The 19,991-nt window shown below is 40.4% G+C and overlaps 1 protein-coding gene across 1 annotated transcript in view; it reads right to left on the reverse strand.

The window, feature by feature from the left end:
- Positions 1 to 14,961: 14,961 nt before the first annotated feature.
- Positions 14,962 to 19,991, reverse strand: part of MAN2A1 (mannosidase alpha class 2A member 1) — a 155,230-nt gene continuing 150,200 nt past the window's right edge. Inside the window, exons 21-22 of the mRNA XM_031673187.2 lie at positions 19,343 to 19,453; positions 14,962 to 17,704 (exon numbers count right to left, since the gene is read on the reverse strand). Of these exons, the coding sequence (XP_031529047.2) occupies positions 17,552 to 17,704; positions 19,343 to 19,453 (264 nt within the window). The 3' untranslated portion in view covers positions 14,962 to 17,551. The remainder of the gene's footprint in view (positions 17,705 to 19,342; positions 19,454 to 19,991) is intronic.

A 19,991-nucleotide genomic window follows, 5' to 3' on the forward strand; every position in this document is an offset into this window, starting at 1 on the left:
TGTTGCCACACTTTTGTAGCCAACAAACAACAGTGTCTCTCCTGTCTACAAGCAGACAGCGTTCCCTTGAAGCAAGTGGGACTCTGTAAAGGCCAACAGCCTAGGGTATCAGAAAAACTTCAGCTTTTCTTTCTAAGAACTATGGCCCTTACCTTTCTATAAGAGCCTTGAACTGAATAGAAAGAAGAAACAAAAATTAAAAATCCTTGGGTTTGGGGGTGGGGAGATAGCAACCAAGGAAATAAATTGGGAAGAGTCACACAATCGAAGAATAAAAAATGGTATAAAATAGGTGCTCTGAGGTTGACTTCACAGAAGGAGGAGACACTTATCAGGCGGAAGAGAAGAGAAAGTCCCAGACATAAGGAATCACAGAGTCGCATTGAGTGCTGAGTTACGTACATCCGACCTCACCACCCTGCTGTACAGATCTGTCTCCACTGAATGTGAAAGGAAAGTAAGATGTGACTTGGTCTTGGTTTAGGCTGAAGCTCTAAGACAATAGGCAGAAACTGCCCCCAGATTCCAAAATGATGCACAAGACTACTTCTGCAAGGCTTGTAAGAGACACAGTCCAAATCCATTTTTTGCCTTTCTCAAAAGAAGGGTATGAAATGATTGAAACCAAAACCTCGAAAATAGCAATTGAAGAAAAAAAAAAAGGTCTTCAGAGAGACTTGCACTGTGCTAAGTCTCATTCCCTCCTGCCTGCCCCCACACCAGTTCAGAGAGAGACTAATATTGCCCCCTCACTGATCTTAGCTCTAGGGAGGGAGCTTAAAGTTGACCACAAGTAGAATCTACAATGTGATCTCTCATACCAGACTAGTATGTAACTTGTACCTGAGAAGTCTAGAAGTTAACTGTATGGATGAAGCTGGATGCCTACCACGTGGCTAAAGGAAAAATGGTCTATGTTTGGGGAAGATAGAGATGGACATGCACCACAAGATACCCAGGGGCTGTGAAAGGAAGCCGGTGATTTGTAAAAGCTTGCACCCCATCAAGGGAAAAGTTGGTGAGATTACCAGCAATGGGGAGGGTTTCCAAATAATCCAGGAAAATGCCTGCTGACAAAGTCAACTTGAAATGTCTCCCATAGATTGATGCCAGTCAATGATGACCTCCCCAACCTCCTTGTCCCTCCTTCTTCCCTCTTACTTTATCATGGAGTTGGAGAGGACAGCAGAGAAGAGCTGGCATAACCATGAAGCCAGCCCTATCCTGCTCACCTTGGGCTTGGGCAGGCCAAAGCTGGAGGAAGGGAGAGACTTCAACTCTGAATAAAATTTAGAGTTTTGACTGGAAATGCAGGTGATTGAACTGACACTGCTCTGCAGATTAAATGGTGTTTTTATCTCCTAAGTGTGACCAGAAAAGTCAGTGGTACCTACTCCCATTTTACCTGGGGACAGAAAAGAACCAGCCCTTGGAGTGGGTTTGCTGCAGCAATTGTAAGAAAAAAAAATTTTTTTTAGGTTACTTTATGGTTATTCCTTAAAAATCCTGTTTTCTTACTGTAATGGTAACATAGAAATGCACATAAACATTTAAACAGGCAGGTGGAAGCAGGCTGTAAACTAACTGTACAAATGAGAAGGTATTCCAAAGATGAGCTGTAGAATTAGGAAAGACTGAAAGTTTGCTGGAGAGACAAACAAAAATCTGCATCACGCTTAGGAAAATAGAGCAATGGAACTAAAGGAGTCTCTGATAACAGCAGCTGGTTCACAGCATCTGTGTCTTTTAAAAGAAATTGTCTCTGGACTAAAATCCTAATTTTCTTTTCTTGAGGAAAACCAAATAAGAACAATCTACTGATGTGGATTAAGCAGTTCTTAAATAAGAAGGGAGTGACATTAGAGTTGGACCACTGGTCTGCTTTGGGGCCATGTGTGCCTCCTGTGAAGTGCAGGAAATCAACTTCCTGCAAAGTAGTCACGTGTGAGTTTGGGTACCAGAACCTCACCACTAGAAGTGCGCTTTCCCTGGTTTCTTCACATGCCATGCTGGCACCCTCTGCTGAAGTCATAGCTCTGGTTCTAAGGTCACATTTGTGACGCTTCTTCTTCACCATAGGCTTCTTCTGGTCCAGTGCTTCTTTCATTTCCCATCCCTGCCAGTGATATAGCACATGGTAGGATGTGGAGAAGTAGGGTGATATCTAAAGCTCAGCTCTCCAGACAGCTTCCTCAGCCATTTCTAAAATCCTGTCTGGCACCATGTTAGACGCCATGCAGTGTCGTGCCAACTGTGGGGATGCTCTGAAATACATGCTAGGATTAGCCACTGTTCTGGAACGTGTTTCTACCACACACTCCAACAAAGCACCACCCCAAGAGGGCTGGACAGCTGGGATATTCATGTCTGCTGGCTTGTGTTTCTTCTCCTTTATCCCCTCAGCTACTTCCTCAAAAAAAAAAAAAAAAAAAGGAAAGACTTTCCCTGTTCCTCTCAGGTGGAAATGTCTGTTAGGGCATTTATCAGTCCTCTCTACATGACGGCTTAAAGTAAAATTCAGTGATCCAGATTCCGTAGGCTTAGGGAAATTTTGATTTATAAAAAAGAATTTTGGCAAATTTAAATACACCCCCCCCCCCACTTCTCAACAAAGCCTGGATTTCAACACCGTAGTCTCACTCTGGATGTTTTAAAATATGGTTTTCCACTCACAGCCAAGAAATGACTTTTCTGTTCCAAACTCCCACGAAGTGATGAAGTCCGGTGATTTATTAAGTGCAGAGCCGCACAGCAACATGATTTCTGGGAATGCAAAAATATCAGTTTAATGTTTGCAAAAATATTATTTCTGTGAAAAATAATCTAGACAGATCTGCCTCTTGGAAATTGGAAGGCAAGAAATAATTTATGCAAGAATAACCGTTGCATCTAAAGCCATAAATGTAAACTGCTTAAGACCAAATATCATTGAGTTTCTCCACATTTGGGTCTCTTGCAGATGCATAGGGAGTACAGGACTGTAGAGATCATTACAGAACAATTGGTGCAATGAGAGAGGACTTCTCCTAGAAAACCAATGAGACAAGTAGGATCCGTGCTTTTACACCTTGGCCTCAATCCAGCCCTGCAGCCTATTTCCTATTCCTCAGCAGTGTCAGTCTCCTCTTTCAACAAAGCCAGCCAACCCATGGACCTGAGATCCACTGATTGCTTTCCTATATCTGTGTCTTTGCTCTTAGAGTAGCTTCAATCGGAATGCCCCTAGTTTAGAGCTTTAAGGAGCAAATCCATGAGAGTTGAACATCAAAAGACTTGCTTCTTTCTTTTATTTCCATCAAATGAGGGAGTCTTGTGTTGTTACAAGAATGGAAGTACAATATTTAGTTAGAGTCCTTTAAAAAAATGTCGGACCATAATGGTACCTTACTTTGAGAGGAAAAGAGATGCCAATTTCCATTTGCTATAGTTTGTCTATTCTTTTCAAAAGGACATCTGGGTGGGAGCCATAAAGCTGAGTCTGGCTCTGAGGAGAGGGAAAAAATGGGAGAATAAACACCAAGCAGGAAGCAGGGAGACTGTGGTTGTTACCATAGTGATGAGCATCCCGTCCGGATGGTGCTGTTGCCCGCTTGCGCTAGTGAGTGGGAGAAAACCACCTTCCTTCTGGACTCGTAGAGTTGAGGACAGAAAAATCTGAGCTGACCAATTTAACTTTCTACTTGAGAGCTTAAATTGTATCTCTACAGATATAGCCAATGTTTATTAAGCACCAACTAAGTGGTTGGCAGTGTGCTGCGTGTATTAGAGGAGTTGATGTATGTAAACCCACAAAGTTAGGAACAAACATCCCTGTTTTAAATATGAAGAAAAAAGTTTCAAAAGGGTAAACAATTTGTTATTCACTAACCTAGCTAGTAAAAGGGCAGGGCTAAGATTTAAATCCAGATCTATGATTTAATCCATTCAAATTTCAACATAAACCTATTTCCACCAAGCCACAACTACACTGTCAAACTACACATGACATGGCAGGAAAATTGTGTCCATTTGAATAATGCAAACTTAGGGATTCCATGGTCACCCCAAGCTTCAACATTTTACAGTTTTCCTTGTCTTGCAAGCTTTCTGGAAAAATAATAGATGTAACAGCTTTTTTTTTTTTCATTTAAAACTGAAATGGTTTTCTGATAACAAATTAATTAATTGATCAAGAAATAATCCTAAGTGGCAGCTTTCAATGTATTTTGCATTAATGTGACAGTAGCAATGATTTACTGGCTGTAAACATCATCTTCTAGATATGCAAAGTCATGGAATTATCTCATTTGTGCTTTTTCATCCAAAATAGGGGAACTTTTGACTTTTCGACAACAATCACATGTTGCCAGTAAACACAACAAACAATGTCAAGATATTAAAGACCCTTATATTTCTACTCCTATCCCCATCCTTAGTCTAAAATAATAACTGTTGATGTTTGCCCTTTTTGAACATTTATGTAGAGTGTAATGTTAAGAGTGTAGATTCGCATTCCAGCTTTAGCACTTAGACTTCAATTTTTTATCTGTGAAAATAGGGATAATAATACTACCTAACCATGTGATTGTTATATGGAATAAGTGAGATAATGAGATAAATTACGTGAAGTGCTCAGCACAGTACTTGGCTCACTGTAGCACTTTACAACTATTTGCATACAGATGTGTGTATCCCTATACATACTGTTCACATAAATGGATTATGCTATACATACTGAGCTATAATTCTCACTTAACAAAATATCTTAAGACATATGCCCATGCCTATATGTAGGAAGTCACCCTATCAATTGCTGCATAATGCTCTACAAGACTCTGTGTCCTGCCATGGCCTTCCTCAGTGCATGCTATGAAAGGAGAGACAGCAAGCTTTCTGATGTCTGTTTACCAGGGCACTAATCTCATCATGGATGCCCCACCCTCATGACCTTCTCTAATACTAATTACCTCTCAAAGGCTCAAATACTGTCACACTGGGGGGTTAAGGCTTCAAACATAAATTTTGGGAGATAAAAGTGCTCAGTTCACAACACACTGAACAGAGGGGCAGACTTTTAAATTGTAAGTTTTGATATGTATCGTCAGAATTTCTACCATTTACACTTCTGCCAAAGTATGTGAGAGTGCCCAGCTCTTGTCATCTCATCCTTAGCAGTGTCTACTGCAACTCATTTTATTCTTTGGTAATCTGACAGATAAAGCACTATATCTAATCTTGGCTTGCATATTTTGATTATTCATGAGGACACACATCCTTTTCTTTTTCCATTTTTTTAAAGTGAAGTGAGTCTGTTTACAATGTTGTGGCAGTTTCTGGTATACATTATAATGTTTCAGTCATACATGAACACACATATATTCATCTTCATATTCTTTGTCACTATAGCTTACTACAAGATATTGAATATAGTTCCCTGTGCTATACAGTATGAACTTGTTGTTTATCTATTTCATATATAGTTGCTAGTACCTGTAAATCTCAAGCTTCCAAATAGGACAAACACCTTTTCATATGTTTACTGGTGAACTATGTTTCTTCATTTGGGGATTTCCAGTATATATCCTTTGTCAATTTTTCTATGTTAATATTTTTCTCATTGATCTCCATTGAGTTCTTTATACATTAGAGATATTAACTCTTACCTATCAGTACTCATCTGCATCATACGTTCCCATGGTATCCAGACTTGACCTTTATAATACTCATTATACTCAAAAGTGTTTAATGTGGTACCTCACTGACTAGATCACAAGTTCCACAAGATCTGGTCTGTCCTTGTCTTATTCAGCATTTTGTTCCCAGCACCAACTACAGTGTCTGGTTCATAGCTGCTGCTCCGAAACTATTGAGTATGTTAATGAATAACTCATATATTGCAAAAATTTACCACTGTATATTGTTTTGTTCTTCTAACTCTATCTCTGATGCCTTTGGCCACAGCTTTTAAAATTTTATAACCAAATTTGTCTTTTTTTTAAATACCTTTCAAGCTCTTATCATGCATAGAAATGCCTTCTTTGATCCTAAGTGATTGAAATAGCCTCTTGCATTTTTTTCTATTATATGTATAGTCTTAAGTTTTACAATTGAATCTTTACCTGCAAATTATTTTTGTGTCTGCTTGAGGTACATATATAGTTTTATTTTTCTCCAAATAAAGATCATGCTGTTTATTGAATGATCTATCTCTTTTCACCAATGTCAATTGCAACCCTTATCATATTTCTATATAAGATGTTATATCTGTATGTTTTCTTATGTGCTAGGGCAAATCTCTACTCTTCTTCTTTAAAACTTTTTTTCCCCTAGTCTCATTTACAAACACATTCAGGTAAATATGTTGTCAGTTTATCAAGTCTCTGTTGAGTTCAGTCAATCCCTGAAAAGTAAGCCAATAAGCAGGGCATTGAATGAGGAAAAATTACCTTTCAGTCAGGCTTCCTTCATTAGTTTTCCAGCTTTGAGATGCACAGCTTTGAAAGATCCATAGTCCTACCCATCTGACCTGCTTCACAGGGTTATCATGAGACAAGAGAGTGCAAATTAATCTATGTATTAAAGTGCTCTAAAAATTAGAAGCTCCTAGGAAGTGAAAATTATTCATAGTCTCTATTATTGACAAATATCCAACCATTTCATCTTGAGAAAATTTACCTCAAAATTAATTGGAAATAGATGAGTAAATTTCAGTGGTAAATGACGGCAAATCCCTAAAAACATTTTCCTGTTTCTATTCCAAGCCGTGCTCTAAACTGCCAGTGGATAAGTAATCCCACAGAATGAATCAAGTACTGAAGGGGTCCTTGTCTAGTTTTGTGCCTCTCTCATTTCGGCAGAGCGCTGTGTCTGCCACAAATCAGCACAACCCTGCAGCCCTCCATTCTCTGACAGGGTCCCCGGGGAGACGGGAAGGCCCAAGGTGCTTCTCCCGACAGGCAGTGGGAGGACTGGATAGATGTGCTTGGAGTACTATACTCGTTTCCTGAGGCTTCACCAACAAATTTCCACAAACTGGGTGGCTCAAAACAACAGAAATCTATTCTCTCAGTTCTGGAGGCCAGAAGTCTGCAATCGAAATGTCAGCAGGGCGGCACTCCCTCTGGAGGGTCTAAAGGAGAATCCCCTCGTGACTCTCACTGAGCCTCTGGTAGCTGTCAGCCGTCCTTGACTTGGGGCCGCACCACTCTAGTCTCTGCCTCCGTGGTCACATTGCCTCCTCCTTGCTGTGTTTTCCGTTGTTTGTATGGATACTTGCATTAGATTTAGGGCCCACCCAGATAATGCATCTCATCTCAAGGTCTTTAATTTAATTACACCTGCAAAGGCCGTTTCCCCACATAAGGTAACACCAGCAGGTTCCAGGAATTAGCATGTTAGACAAATCTTTTGGGACCCCCGCCCCATTCAACCCCACTCCAAACACCTTATCATAGGAAGAGATTGGGCTCAGTACGAGCTGTGCTTCCTCAACTTGAGACTCAACAGGTCACAGCTGATAGTGGTCAAATAGAAGTTCTTCCCCAAATGGTGGGCATGAAGTTCTGACGTTTTTCTCTTTCTAAAATACACATATAGCTTCTCTCTGACTCAAACTTGACTGAGGTTGAATTCAAAGATATACATCTAATTATCTCCTTCTTGCTCCCAGTCCAAATCTTCATACCCTAAACAGAAAAGAATCAAGACAGGATCACCATACACTAACACTTCCTGCTTCAAACCACCATGATGCATTATTAGAACAAGATACAATCCCATTATCAGCCTCCTCGTGAAATCCTCTTTGTGTAAGGCAATAGCTCAGGCATTTCTCACAAGGTAGCCTGTATTTTTTCCTAAGCAGTTCTTTTCCTTAATCTTTCAGGGCCAAGCTACACCACAACTGATGTTATAACCACAGATGGCCAAAGACTAAGATTTCTGGAGATTTAAAGTGACTTCTTGTCTTAGTCCTTCAATGGAAAAATCTGTTCCACAGATCCCTTCACTGATCTGAAGCCCACAACGTATAGGAACTGTTGGTGCTGATTTGCAGCTTGAAATTCAATGGTTTCCACACAATCCTTCCAGGATTTTTTATATTATTCTTCACACTCAACTGTCATTCTCCCTAGAGAAAACTTCAGACTTGGGTGGTTTCAGTGGTAGGAAACAATGGCATTCACAAAAACAGAACAAGACAAAAATAAACTTTTACATCAAACACATCATTCTATCCCCATTCTCAAACATCTATCTACCCAAAGGTGCCATACCCCAAACATGCAAAAATAGGACTTCAAAAGGTTATTTGGCAAGAGCTGTGAGCGTTGTCATGGAGAACTGGTAAAAATGCATTTTATTTGATCGGTTAAAATAGCTTTCTGCAAACCAGAAAAAGTGTTTAGGAAACCTTTTAAGTTGGAAACTTGGCAGTGTGGCTTTAATTAGCAGATCAGGAAAAAAGATTTCTTAGGAGGTGGAGTGACTTTTCCAAGGTCCCACAGCTACTTTTTGACAGAAGCGAGACTAGAATCTAGATGGCCGGGCTCCCAATCTAGTGCTCTTTCCACTTCTACTGCCACATTTTCCTTTCTTTTATTAAAGTATTCTCTGAAGTGACAACTCGAGGGATTCCACATCAAGCTGACTGTATAGTCAGATAGATAAGATGCGTACAACTACTCAACTCTGCCTCTGTAGCCATCCAGCATCCATAAAATGTATGTACTGAATGGCATGACTTCGTTCCAATAAAACTTCACTTATACCAACAGGCAGTAGGCTAGCTTTGTCCTGTGTACTGTAATTCTCAGACCCCTGCTAGACCAAGATTGGAATTCATTAACCTTCACTTTCCTTTTCCGTAAAATGGGTATAATAATAGTACAGCCTTTCTAGGGTGGCTGTAAGACATATCTAAACATGCCAGGTGTTTCCAGTGCCTGGCACATAACACTCAGTAAATGTTGGCAATTATTATTATCATCACATTTTTCTTCTGGCCATGTCTTCTGAAAAAGGAAGAGGAAAAGGAATCAACATCTAGTGATCCTTTCTCTTTCCATGCCCCCTGACGATATCTGTCCCCTGCCTGAGCCTCCCGCTGCTTAACAAACATTCCCAGGCAGCTGACTGTCACAGTCACACAGATGGCAACATCAGACCCTGGCGGCTGGAGACAGACGGTTTGCCTTCCATTTGGAACCCTGGCAAGTTCGGAACTCCTACAGCCTCCTGGCTCTGTGATACCAGGTGCTCAAATAGGGAGTTTTCTTTTTAAATATTGAAAGCCTTTCATGTTCATTGTTTATCTCTAGAGACTTTAATGAAGCCAGGTGCATAGTTTCAAAGACCAGCTATCTTTGCTGATACCACCATGCCCCTCCCGTTCCCTTCTAATTTGAATCATTGTATCCAAAGGGCTCCATGCTCCTCATACTTGTTAAAGCTGCAAGAACTGGGGCTACAACTTTGTTGAAACCTCACTCACCTCTCATTGTGCAAACGGGGGGGGGGGGCGGTTCAGGACAAAGTGAGCTAGCCTTTCACCTTATATAGATTTTACTGAATTATAAAGCCTCATAGTTATCACACGTCAGTGACACAGGCCCAAGAGATTGCATTGTGGCAAGGTTCTACTAAACTATAAAATATTAGACCCTTTTAAAACTAAAAGTATTTTAATAATGTGTCTTAGTAATTCTTGGATCTCTTGTCTGGGTGACAAATACTCTAGAGTTTGTGGTTGACAAATTAAACCCTAGAGACAGTCCTGAAGTAGGTTGACCGTGGACTAATGAAAGCAGCCAGTTACTTCAGTACCCTGTTCTGCCCAAGCTTAGATTCGATGCTACAATTTCACTAATAAAATCACTACAGAGTTCTGGAGTCAACAGTCTCATACATAAGAAATTTACATTTCATAATTGCCTTAATCAAGCATCACATGGCTACAATGAAAAAAATCACAAATCCAGATATATATGTTCTTTTCTTCATAATTACTGGCAATTATTAAGGTTTCCTGAAAACTACACAAGTGCTTTTTTTTCTGTCACCTTCTTCAATGTGTTTACAGATCACCATTAATGTGCATATTACTACATCTCTATTTTCCTCTGTGGAGTCCAAAGTCTAGATACAGGTTATGGAGAGGCTTTAAATTACACAGAAACATTTCCACTCTAACTGTCAATGATTTCCTTTCACAAAACTTCCACCAGACATGAGATATCTTGTTTTTGTGCTGTTGGTGTCATGCCACCTCCCTCTCCCACATCTAGTTGGTGATACACTTATATTCTTCCAGGCTCGGCTCAAATCCTCCCACTTCCTCTCCTGCTCCCCTTGTCACTCCAGATGGAAGCAAAGTCTCCTTCCTCTGTACTCTGAGTGTCTATGGTTTGTGCCGCCAGAACTAACGTGACCCTCTTGCCGTCTGATCTTATGGTACCTTAACGCCGTGCAGGACTTCTCTCCCTTACTAGACAGGAGAGCGAGATTATTTAAATCCCACTCCCCCAAAGCCCAGCACAGGTACCCTGCCCAAATGACAACTGTCGTTAATCTTTACTGAATGCTCAACACAGAATCTAAAACAAATTGCCTTTAGGCTCTATTAAAGGGAGCCCATAAATTCAATGAGGATGAATTTGTAGATTTTCTTAAGAAAATAGATTAAAACTTCAAAGTAATCTTATTAACTGTACTTTAAAAATCCCTTTAGAAAGACAAAATAAATGAGTCAAATCGCTTTTCTGGAAAACTCACTTCCATACAGCCAGCCGTAAATGATTTCAGTCCGGCATGTGGCAAGGACATCCACCCCAACAAAGACAAGCGCTCTGATCTTCTGCTCCAGAGGGGAGTTTTGGATCAAAACAAAAGCCTCCCCTCAACTTCAGATCAGGCTTTGAAAGCCAACCAATGAGGGCTCCATTCAGTTTAGAAAAAGAGTTTCACACATCCAGACCCTAGAGACACATCTTGCTTGCTAGCATTACCATTTAGATTTGGGACCGGAAAATGAGCCCTGAGGCTAAGCTTATGAATAAAAAATTGGAAAGCTACACAAAGCATAGGCGCCAAGAACACTAGGCTCCATGTAAGGCCCTTAAAATATGCCTTTAAAATAGCACTGTTACAATTTCTCTCCTTTGCCTGGTTTGGAGATTCAAAAATTCACTTACAGTCCTTCAGTGATTTAAATCTATTTGGAAAAGAAATTGTAAAATATTTAAAGAGTTAGCTGACATACTTCAAAGAGGCTAGCCCCCACTGACTAGTTGCTCCCACCTGAGCCCTTTGGTCCTCTTCCCCTCTGCCTCCAGATTTTGCTTATCATTTGTCATGTTCATCTCATGACACAGGAGCCAGCCCCAATTCCACGTTTGATTCAACACACTCCCTAAGTGCCTACACCAAGGGAACTCTGCAATCTTCAGGCATTTTGCTGGTACACACATCCTGGATTCATTTTGGATTTTTTAAAATCCATCTCATCTTATATTTGAAAACAATCTATACACAATATTAGTAATTAAGAACAGTTTCATTAAACATCTTGAGCAAATGTGCAAGGCGGTGGGAGCAAAAGGGACAATGAGGCCGTGTTCTGAGAAGCTGACTTTACAACCAAGCTTAATCAGGTGAGTAGACATGCACCCATTCTAACCAGAGCGTGGTGCTGAGGCAGTAGGGAGGAGCGATGGTTTAAATGCTTTCAGCTCTTTGTAAGGGTAATGCTAAACTCAAAAGTGTTTTAAATACTAAAGTGACATTATTTCACATAACAAGAAGGTTGGAGTTGGTTCATTCCGCAGCTCAATTATCATCAGGAAACTAGGCTCTACTCACCTTTCAGCTGGTCATCCAGTTGACTTTTGTCCTCAGGCTTGTCTCTGCAGGGTTGCAGAATGGCTGCAGCAGTTCCGGCATCAACGTGCACACAATACTTCCTTTGAACACTATTGCTTGAGGGTAAGATGCCCTCCCGTTTTGGAGAGGAAGAGCTCTCTCTCAGAAACCCCCAACTGACTTCCCATGATAGTTCTTTGACCAAAATTCTGTCACATGGCAATTCCCAAATCCATCATCAAGCCTAAGGAAGGAAATGATCATGACTAGCTTAGGCCAATCACAATTCACCTCCTGAGGCTCATGTCTGAGATATGAATAAAATCAGGATTTTATTAGCAAAGAAGAAGCCATAGGGGCAGTGGCTGGTTGATAAGCAACTACAATATCTTCCAGAAAGAGGTCATATCCTTTGGGGAAATTGGGAATGCAGCTTGAAACATTTATGCTTTAATTTCTGGTTATGGGACCTTCCTGAGGGTTTCTGAGCAGGAAAATAACACGAATAAATACAATTAAGATGTAAGGGACTTTGCAGCCTTCTATTCTGAAAATTGCAATTTTTGTTTCTCAACATTTAGTGGTGATAAACATTTTCATCAATTTACTGAACACGTGTTTTCTGAACCCCTGCTGTTCCAAGTGTGGGGACACAAGGCTGAGCAAACAGCTGGAGTTCCTGCCCTCAGTAGCGTTTATAGTCCACTGGGGAAGGCAAACTGACATATTTTCACATTTGGCTCTGTTAAGAAGAAAAGAAGGGGGGAGGGTATAGCTCAGTGGAAGGGCACGTGCTTAGCACACTCGAGGTCCTAGGTTCAATCTCCAGTACCTTCATTAAAAAAAAAAAAAGAAGTGAAGTATTCAGTGAAGAAGTGGAGCTGGGGGTAGTATCAATTGGTGATCCAGGGAGATTCTTGAAAATGTGACAAAAAACCGGAACAACAAGGAGCCTGCCACAGGAAGATCTGAAAGCAGGATCTTTGAAGCAGAGGAAAGACCCAAAGAAAAATAATTCAGTGTATCAGGGTTCCCTATCCTCCACATCCTTGCCGGCACTATTTCTTGCCTCTTGTGTGATAGCCATTCCAACACGTGTGAGAGAACTTCCTTCTTGAAAAAAATTCTAGGCCAGTGCGTTAGTGTGCATGTGTATCCTCTGGGGGTCTAGGTAAAATGTAGATTATGATTCAGCATACTGGGGTGGGGCCTGGAATTCCACATTCTTAACAAGTTTCCAGGTAATGCCGCTGCTTCTGGTCTGAGGACCACACTGAGCAGCGGGATTGTAACACAAAGTGTCCTGAGCTTCCATTTTCAGTTGCATTTCCTTTTAGTATTTTATACACACCATGTGCTCCAGACCAGTGTGAGCACTGTAACCACGTGTTGCTTTTTTTTAAACTATAATAAGCTATTCTGCCCCTTAATTGCACTAACCACATTTCAGAGTCACATGTGGCTACTGGTTACTATGCTAGACAGCATGTATAAACAGCCTTGCCGTTATCACAGAAAGTTTTATTGGACAGTGCTGCTCCAGACAGCAGGAACTATTTCTAGTTCTTCAGGCTTGCTGTTACCATGACTTTCTTCATTCTGCTCTTGTTACAGAGAATACACATCCGTCTACCTGCTGAAGTCAAATGCATCTTTTAGGAACTATTCCAAGCCTACCTCGTCTATGGGACCTTTCCTGAAACTGAAGCTAAGTGTGCATTCTGCTTCCTTTAAATTTGCACATTTGTGTGTTCTCTTCAGTGTATTTCTATTGTATTTTGCCTGCCTATTATCCAAACCATCCTAGCATCCAGCTTTTTCCTCTGGTTGTAGAAACCCATTTCGATGGCATTTTCTCACCTATTTTGTCCACGTGATTCAGTTGAACCTAAATCTACCACTACCCACCATCATTAGGATATGAGCCAGATGATTGTCAGTAACGTCAGTCCTAGGAGATTTGCTGAACATCTGGATAAAGGTGCTCTTTCCAGTGGGATCACTAAGCTGGCTGGATGCAAGTCTGGCTCTGCTGGTAGTCATCTTGCTGTCCCATGTGCAGTCCTTGCCTGAGAATGAGAACAACTCAGAGGAAAGCAAAACAAGAGAAAAAATAGATCCTTACAGTTGGTTACGGCTGTATTTGTATTACAGGGGACAATAAATTGCCTATTTTTGCTTCAGCCAGTGTATACTGAAGGAGTCTTGTCCATGACCTCTCTTCAGCCATTCTCTATACAGTGCGCGTGGCAGCAAGTATCCTGCACTGTCCTCCTCCCACTCCCCTTCCTGCCACTCCTACATTCACAGTCACAGTCACCCTTCATTGGTTTCCTATTGCAGCTTCGTAGGAGGAACATGAACATATGCCCATCTAAATTAAATTTTTCTTTACCAGTTTTAATATTCAAATTATTTTGACACGTAGATAATCAAATACAATGGAACCAAAACCAGTGTTCACTATCTGATGATGAAATTAGTATTTCTATTACTATTTCTCTAGGTTTTTACAGCTCAGTGTATATATTACAAATTGATTCATCTCTTTGTTTTGTAAATCACCCAAAACAAGTCTAAACTTCCTAGTTAGCATGTATTGCTCGCCTGGCTAACCCATGTGTACCTCTAAGATATTTATCCCTCCCCTTTCCCCACCTCCTGGCTTTGAAGGAATTCCCCTAAAACCACTAAGCTGTGTGCTGATCTGGGCCAGAGGGCTGGCAGAGTGATTTCCAGACTCCACTCTTTCAACAGACCTGACCTTCTAGATCAGCTCACATGGACTTTCTTAGCTCTATGTCTTGGCTTACTCTCACTTTTGTCACAGAATATATGGAATATGACCACAATCTGCTCCCCCCCCCCACCACTAATTGTCTCTGAAGGCCCCCCTGGCACACATGGTGCTGCTGGGAGGGTTCCTAGACTCCAACCTGAGAGGTGACCCCAAGCCCGGATGTGAAACTCACTGCCACCTGCCATCTTTTCTAACTAGAAGTGATCTGAAGGAGTGATTTATTCATGATGCAACGAAGATCAAGTCCTTGCTACTCCACCCTCCTCTTCAAAATGTTTTAATACATCTTGTTTACAAGATAGGATTTACTCTAGAGGACGATAAACATGGTAAGATTTGTCTTTTATTAGATATCTTATATTACATATTCCCAAAAAGATATAAAATCTTCCAAGAGAAAATATCAAAACCTATTGATTCCCAGGTAAGCGACATAATCAAAATGAAAGCAAAGATTTTCTTCCAGACAAAGGAATGTGAAAACATCTCGGCACAAATACAACAAAGACATGGGAAGGTAATTACAATGTTTTACAACACATTTTACAGCATTTTGTTTTAATCAGTATTTGGAGAAAACAAGGATGCTGAGTTCTCAAACACTGCAGTTACAACCTCAAATTAAATTTTTCAAAAAAAAAAAAGAAAAGAATGAACTACTTGGTCAACTGAATATCTGTGACAATGAATGTAATAAAACCTAAGCAAACAAATATGCCACTGAGATCACACTGAAGTGCATGATTTTTAGTGTGTGCTGGGGACACTAAATTATTTAATCAGTTCTTGACCACAACCCAAAGCAGAAGCATCCTCTCTTCATTTCCCTGATGATTTATTCTAAAAATAAAAAGCAGAAACTTGCTGGTTAAAGAGAATTTCTGCTTTACCTGTGAACAGCTGGTGGCACCACACACTGAATAAGACCCCGACCGAACACAGGACAGATCCATCTCAAACAACCGGAAGTGGCAAAACCACTGTTATTGCATCAAGGTTTTTTATTTCAACTGATCAGAAATTCCAGAACAGTTAAGCACACCCACTTAAACCACAGAACACAGTGAACTCCTATAGGAAGGTTTTACATTTATGATGCAATGAAAATACTGATCTAAGTCCTGGGATTTGCTTCTGGCAATCCTAACATCTATAGATGTCCACAAAAAGGAAGCTTTTTTTAAATTTGTTTATCTCCCCAAAATGAGGAAGGAAACTTACAGTACATGTTTATTGCATGAAATTACTCCCTTGTAATATCTTTATCAATACTATTATTGTTTCCTTAATAATTAAAGGTGAAAAAAGTTTACGAATTTAACATAACTTAACAATAATTTTAGGAGCTGCATCTTGATTAAAAATCCAGATGACAATCAGACTACATGATAAAACAGAAATTAGGTTTTAACTTCCATACGAAGATGTTGGAATGACAGGAGGTAAAATGGAAGTTTTAACGTCAGATAATACTAAATCTATCAGTTAACACAAAGCAAATTTTCAGAAGGGTACATACTCAAGCATCCTTTCTATGCTAAAACTGAATATTCTAAATGTTGCTAATGATGCTTTATTTTAATGTCAAGTGAACAATGATCCCAAATAAATTTACCAAAAGTATTGTAATGGCACATAGGTTTAGAATGTCATTTTGAGGTTAGCACATACAAATTTCAGAATTCACTGAACAAACATACTCTTCAAGAAGACAAATTATGATGAGCTACATATAAGTGGGTTTCAAAACAGGCTCTATTTTAAAGCATTCTCCCTTCAAAATGGTTAACTCCTGTGAAATGGAAACAGTGTGTGGATTCTGCATGTTACAAAATCCTTGCTTCAAGTTGCAGTCTTCTTGGCAGCAGCATATTTTAATTAACAATATTTTTCTTCCTTGTTTTGTTTTCTGACATCTCAGTACATTCAAATAGTCAAAATGTTTAGAGTAACATCACCACAAATTGAATGAAACAGATCAGAATGTGGCCAGCATTGTCAGGCAAAAATTACACAATTTATGTGTCATAGAAAGCAACCCCCCTGCCCACCCCAATCTCTCCCCTTCCCAACAGTAACATGGACACCAAAAGATTTAACAAGACTTATAAAAAAATAAGGCACATTTACTTGGATATGGTAATTTTAAAATAGAAAACCCCTTCTCAGAACATCTGTATTCAAATGAGCTGTGTAAAAAGACACCTTGTGGTACCGAAAAGAGGTTATGGTACCAATGGAATTGCTTCTTCTATTTTAGTGACAATGGAATAAATTGCACCTATCCCACATTGTCAAGTAATGAAAATATGACTCTTCTACTACTGAATGATTCAAAATCTGATATTTCTGGAAATACTTACAAAGGAAGGGAAGGGAGGGGTCAAGTGGTAGAAAAACGCATATAATCAACTATGTATATTATAAGCATTGATGGATTGCACTTTTCCACATATTTCAACACATAAAATCTTTCTAACATGTGTGAATGACTGCAACCATTTTGGCCATTAGCTATTACCCACCAGCGTTTTATTCCATTTTGGTAAAACTAACGAAGGATCAGCAACATGAATACTTATAACAATTTTTCACAACCCCCAAACCAGATATAATTTGTTAGCATTTAACCTGAGATACGATCTGTTGAGAGGTTGTCTTAGACATTTCTTCGTTTGTTGCATCAATTCATACTGATGTTGGTAGTTCATGGAAGGAACTTATTAAAAAAAAAAACAACTAGTTTATAGCATGGCTTTTTTTTTCTCTTACTGTACTGGTTTAACAAAAAAAAATCACAAAATTCTTGTCCTCACAGTAGCCAGAAGCTAAAACAATGTGCTTCTTTATTGCACGTCAAACCAAAAAGTGTATAAAAGCCAATGCTCCCCAATTGAAATCTGAAAGCCAGGTTCACCTCAACTGGATTCGGAATGTGCTGATTTCCATGGGACTCAAGTTGATCTCACTTATATTTCGGGCGTCTGAAGGTGAATGCATCAAGGATAATGACGAAGGTGTGAGACTTACAACAGTGAACTTGTTAAAAAGTTTCTGTACCGATATCTAAAAAGAAAATGATAAAAAATTGGCAGATTTAGAACAATTTTGAAGAAAGATTAGTAGCACATCTCTATATTCAGGATGAGAAGGAGTGAAACAGTGTTTAAAGTTCCCTTTTAATGAAAAAAAAGGGACGGGAGGGAGGTTAAATACACCTCTGCACACTCGGACACAGTGACCATCCCTGCAGAGAGAAGAGGACACAAATAACAGGGCCAGGCGACACGTTCTGCCCTCCTTTTCTGTTCATGAGAACACATCATGTGCAGGGGCCACTTGTTCAATAAAAGAAGGGCATCTGGGGGCCACAAAGCTTTAAACACAACCAGGTCCTCTTTCAGTCAATACTTACGCCCAACACTGGTGCTTCTCCCCGTTCTTCCTGTGCCAAAAGAGCTGGGAGATGAGACACAGGCCGCCACAAGGAAGGCCCACCGTGTCAGCGAGTCCCGTTCACACAGTGGGGGGTTGTTTGGAAAATGCCACTCTCCTGGCAGGTTATTCTAATGTGTCTCTCTGGACTGTGTAACTCCCTTAAGACCCAATGCCTTAATGTTTGAATACAAATGTTCACACCAAGCATACTCAGATCATCAACGACACTGTAGAATGCAAATAAAATGAAAAAGGTAACAGAGATGTCAGCGCTTTCTTAGCACCAACTACATGCAGGGTGAGGCAAAAGACAGGGAGATGCTTATTTAAGCAGATTTAAGTGCCCACCCCCACCCCCCAGCGTATTTTCTTTCCTCTTCTTTTTGTACCCTGTGCACATGCTAACTGTATGGGGCGGGGACTGCATCACTTGAGTCTGGTCTACACCATGTCTGTGAGGTTTTGGAGAACAGCTGTGTGAGCTGAGCTGACTTGGTGGGGCAGAACTGTCTGTGTGCTGGAATCAGCCCAACTGTCTTCTCTGACTTACAGCCTGTTCAGAGCCAGAGGCGTAAGACTGGAGGTTCATTTCCTTCCAAGGAGAGGCTTCATGAGAACTGCCAGCAAGACCAATTTGCAGAGAAATTAGCAATGTGCAGGCAGCAAGCAGTGGTTGGCCTGGGGATCTGTCTGATCCGCAAGTGGGGGCTCATGTGCAAATCTTGCATAATCAGATCTAGCCCCGCATCTTGCCCCTGGGGAGATAACTGATTGGAGCTAAGTACAGCTGCCTAGGGGGCTCTGGTTGGGTTATCCCACTGGCCACAGTCTCATTGCTCCCTGTCTCCCCCTACTGCTAGCCCACCCCACTTTAGTTATTATAAAACTGGCCTCAGCTCCTGGAGGACTTGGGTTTACCATTGCTAAACTAGATGATACATGAGCATGTCCAAGAGAGGTAGAAATGCAGGGGGGAGGTGGCGATGGGAAGAAGATACTTTACAGAGTGGAAACGGAAGGCCTAAGAATCAGTGATGACACTGCCTTCAAACATGCACGTCTGCCTATGCATTTTGATGGTGACAAGGAGAAGAGACTGAAAGTTGAGACAAAGCTTTCTTAACATGCAGAAATATGCGCTAATTTGAAGTTGAGGGGAATGAGTTGCGAAGAAGCAATGAAACATCTTATTGTTAAGATTACCTGTAGAAAGTAAGAATTTCAAAGCACACTAACTCAGCAAGCAAAAATAAGCTTTCAGCTTACCTTTCCCTGTGTAGTGGAACAATGCAGACCTGTGTCTCTGCCAGAGAAGCGGCAATCGAACCCCTTCCTGTGGAGGATCAAGGCTGCCTCATTGGAATGCTTGCCGTCCACCTGCAAATGAGCAGAGCACCAACATGCCATGGTGACATTGAGGCAATATTGACACTACTGCACAGCCTTGATGTCTGTGTCCCCAAGCCACAATGCTCATTTTATTTAAAAGCGAATTCAGGCAAATTCATTTCCATTCAGGTTCCGTGCTCACTGCGCCCACACCCCTGCTCCATTCCCTCCCCCAAGGAGTCTGGTGACATCATATTCTATGTATATTTTGATACTCAAGCCTTGGTTTCCTCCTCCATAGTTCTTGAGGACTTGGGAAATTTTTGTCCACGTAATATACATTGTTTTATCAGTTTCTTCAGATAAAGCATTTCATTTTTATTTACTTTTAATAAATCCATCAACTGAATACAGTATACGTGAATTTGGTCCTTATCTGGTCATTGAATGATGTATCAACCATCTTAAAACTGAAATATGCTTCTTCATTGAAAACTATTTTTTGCCAATTGCATGAACATTTTTAATCTTTAACGTATTGGTTCATTATTTTTACATAAGAGACATTTAAATTGAATTAGTTATG

The sequence above is a fragment of the Vicugna pacos genome, chromosome 3 (assembly GCF_048564905.1).
Source record: "Vicugna pacos chromosome 3, VicPac4, whole genome shotgun sequence".
Classification (NCBI taxonomy): Eukaryota; Metazoa; Chordata; class Mammalia; order Artiodactyla; family Camelidae; genus Vicugna; species Vicugna pacos.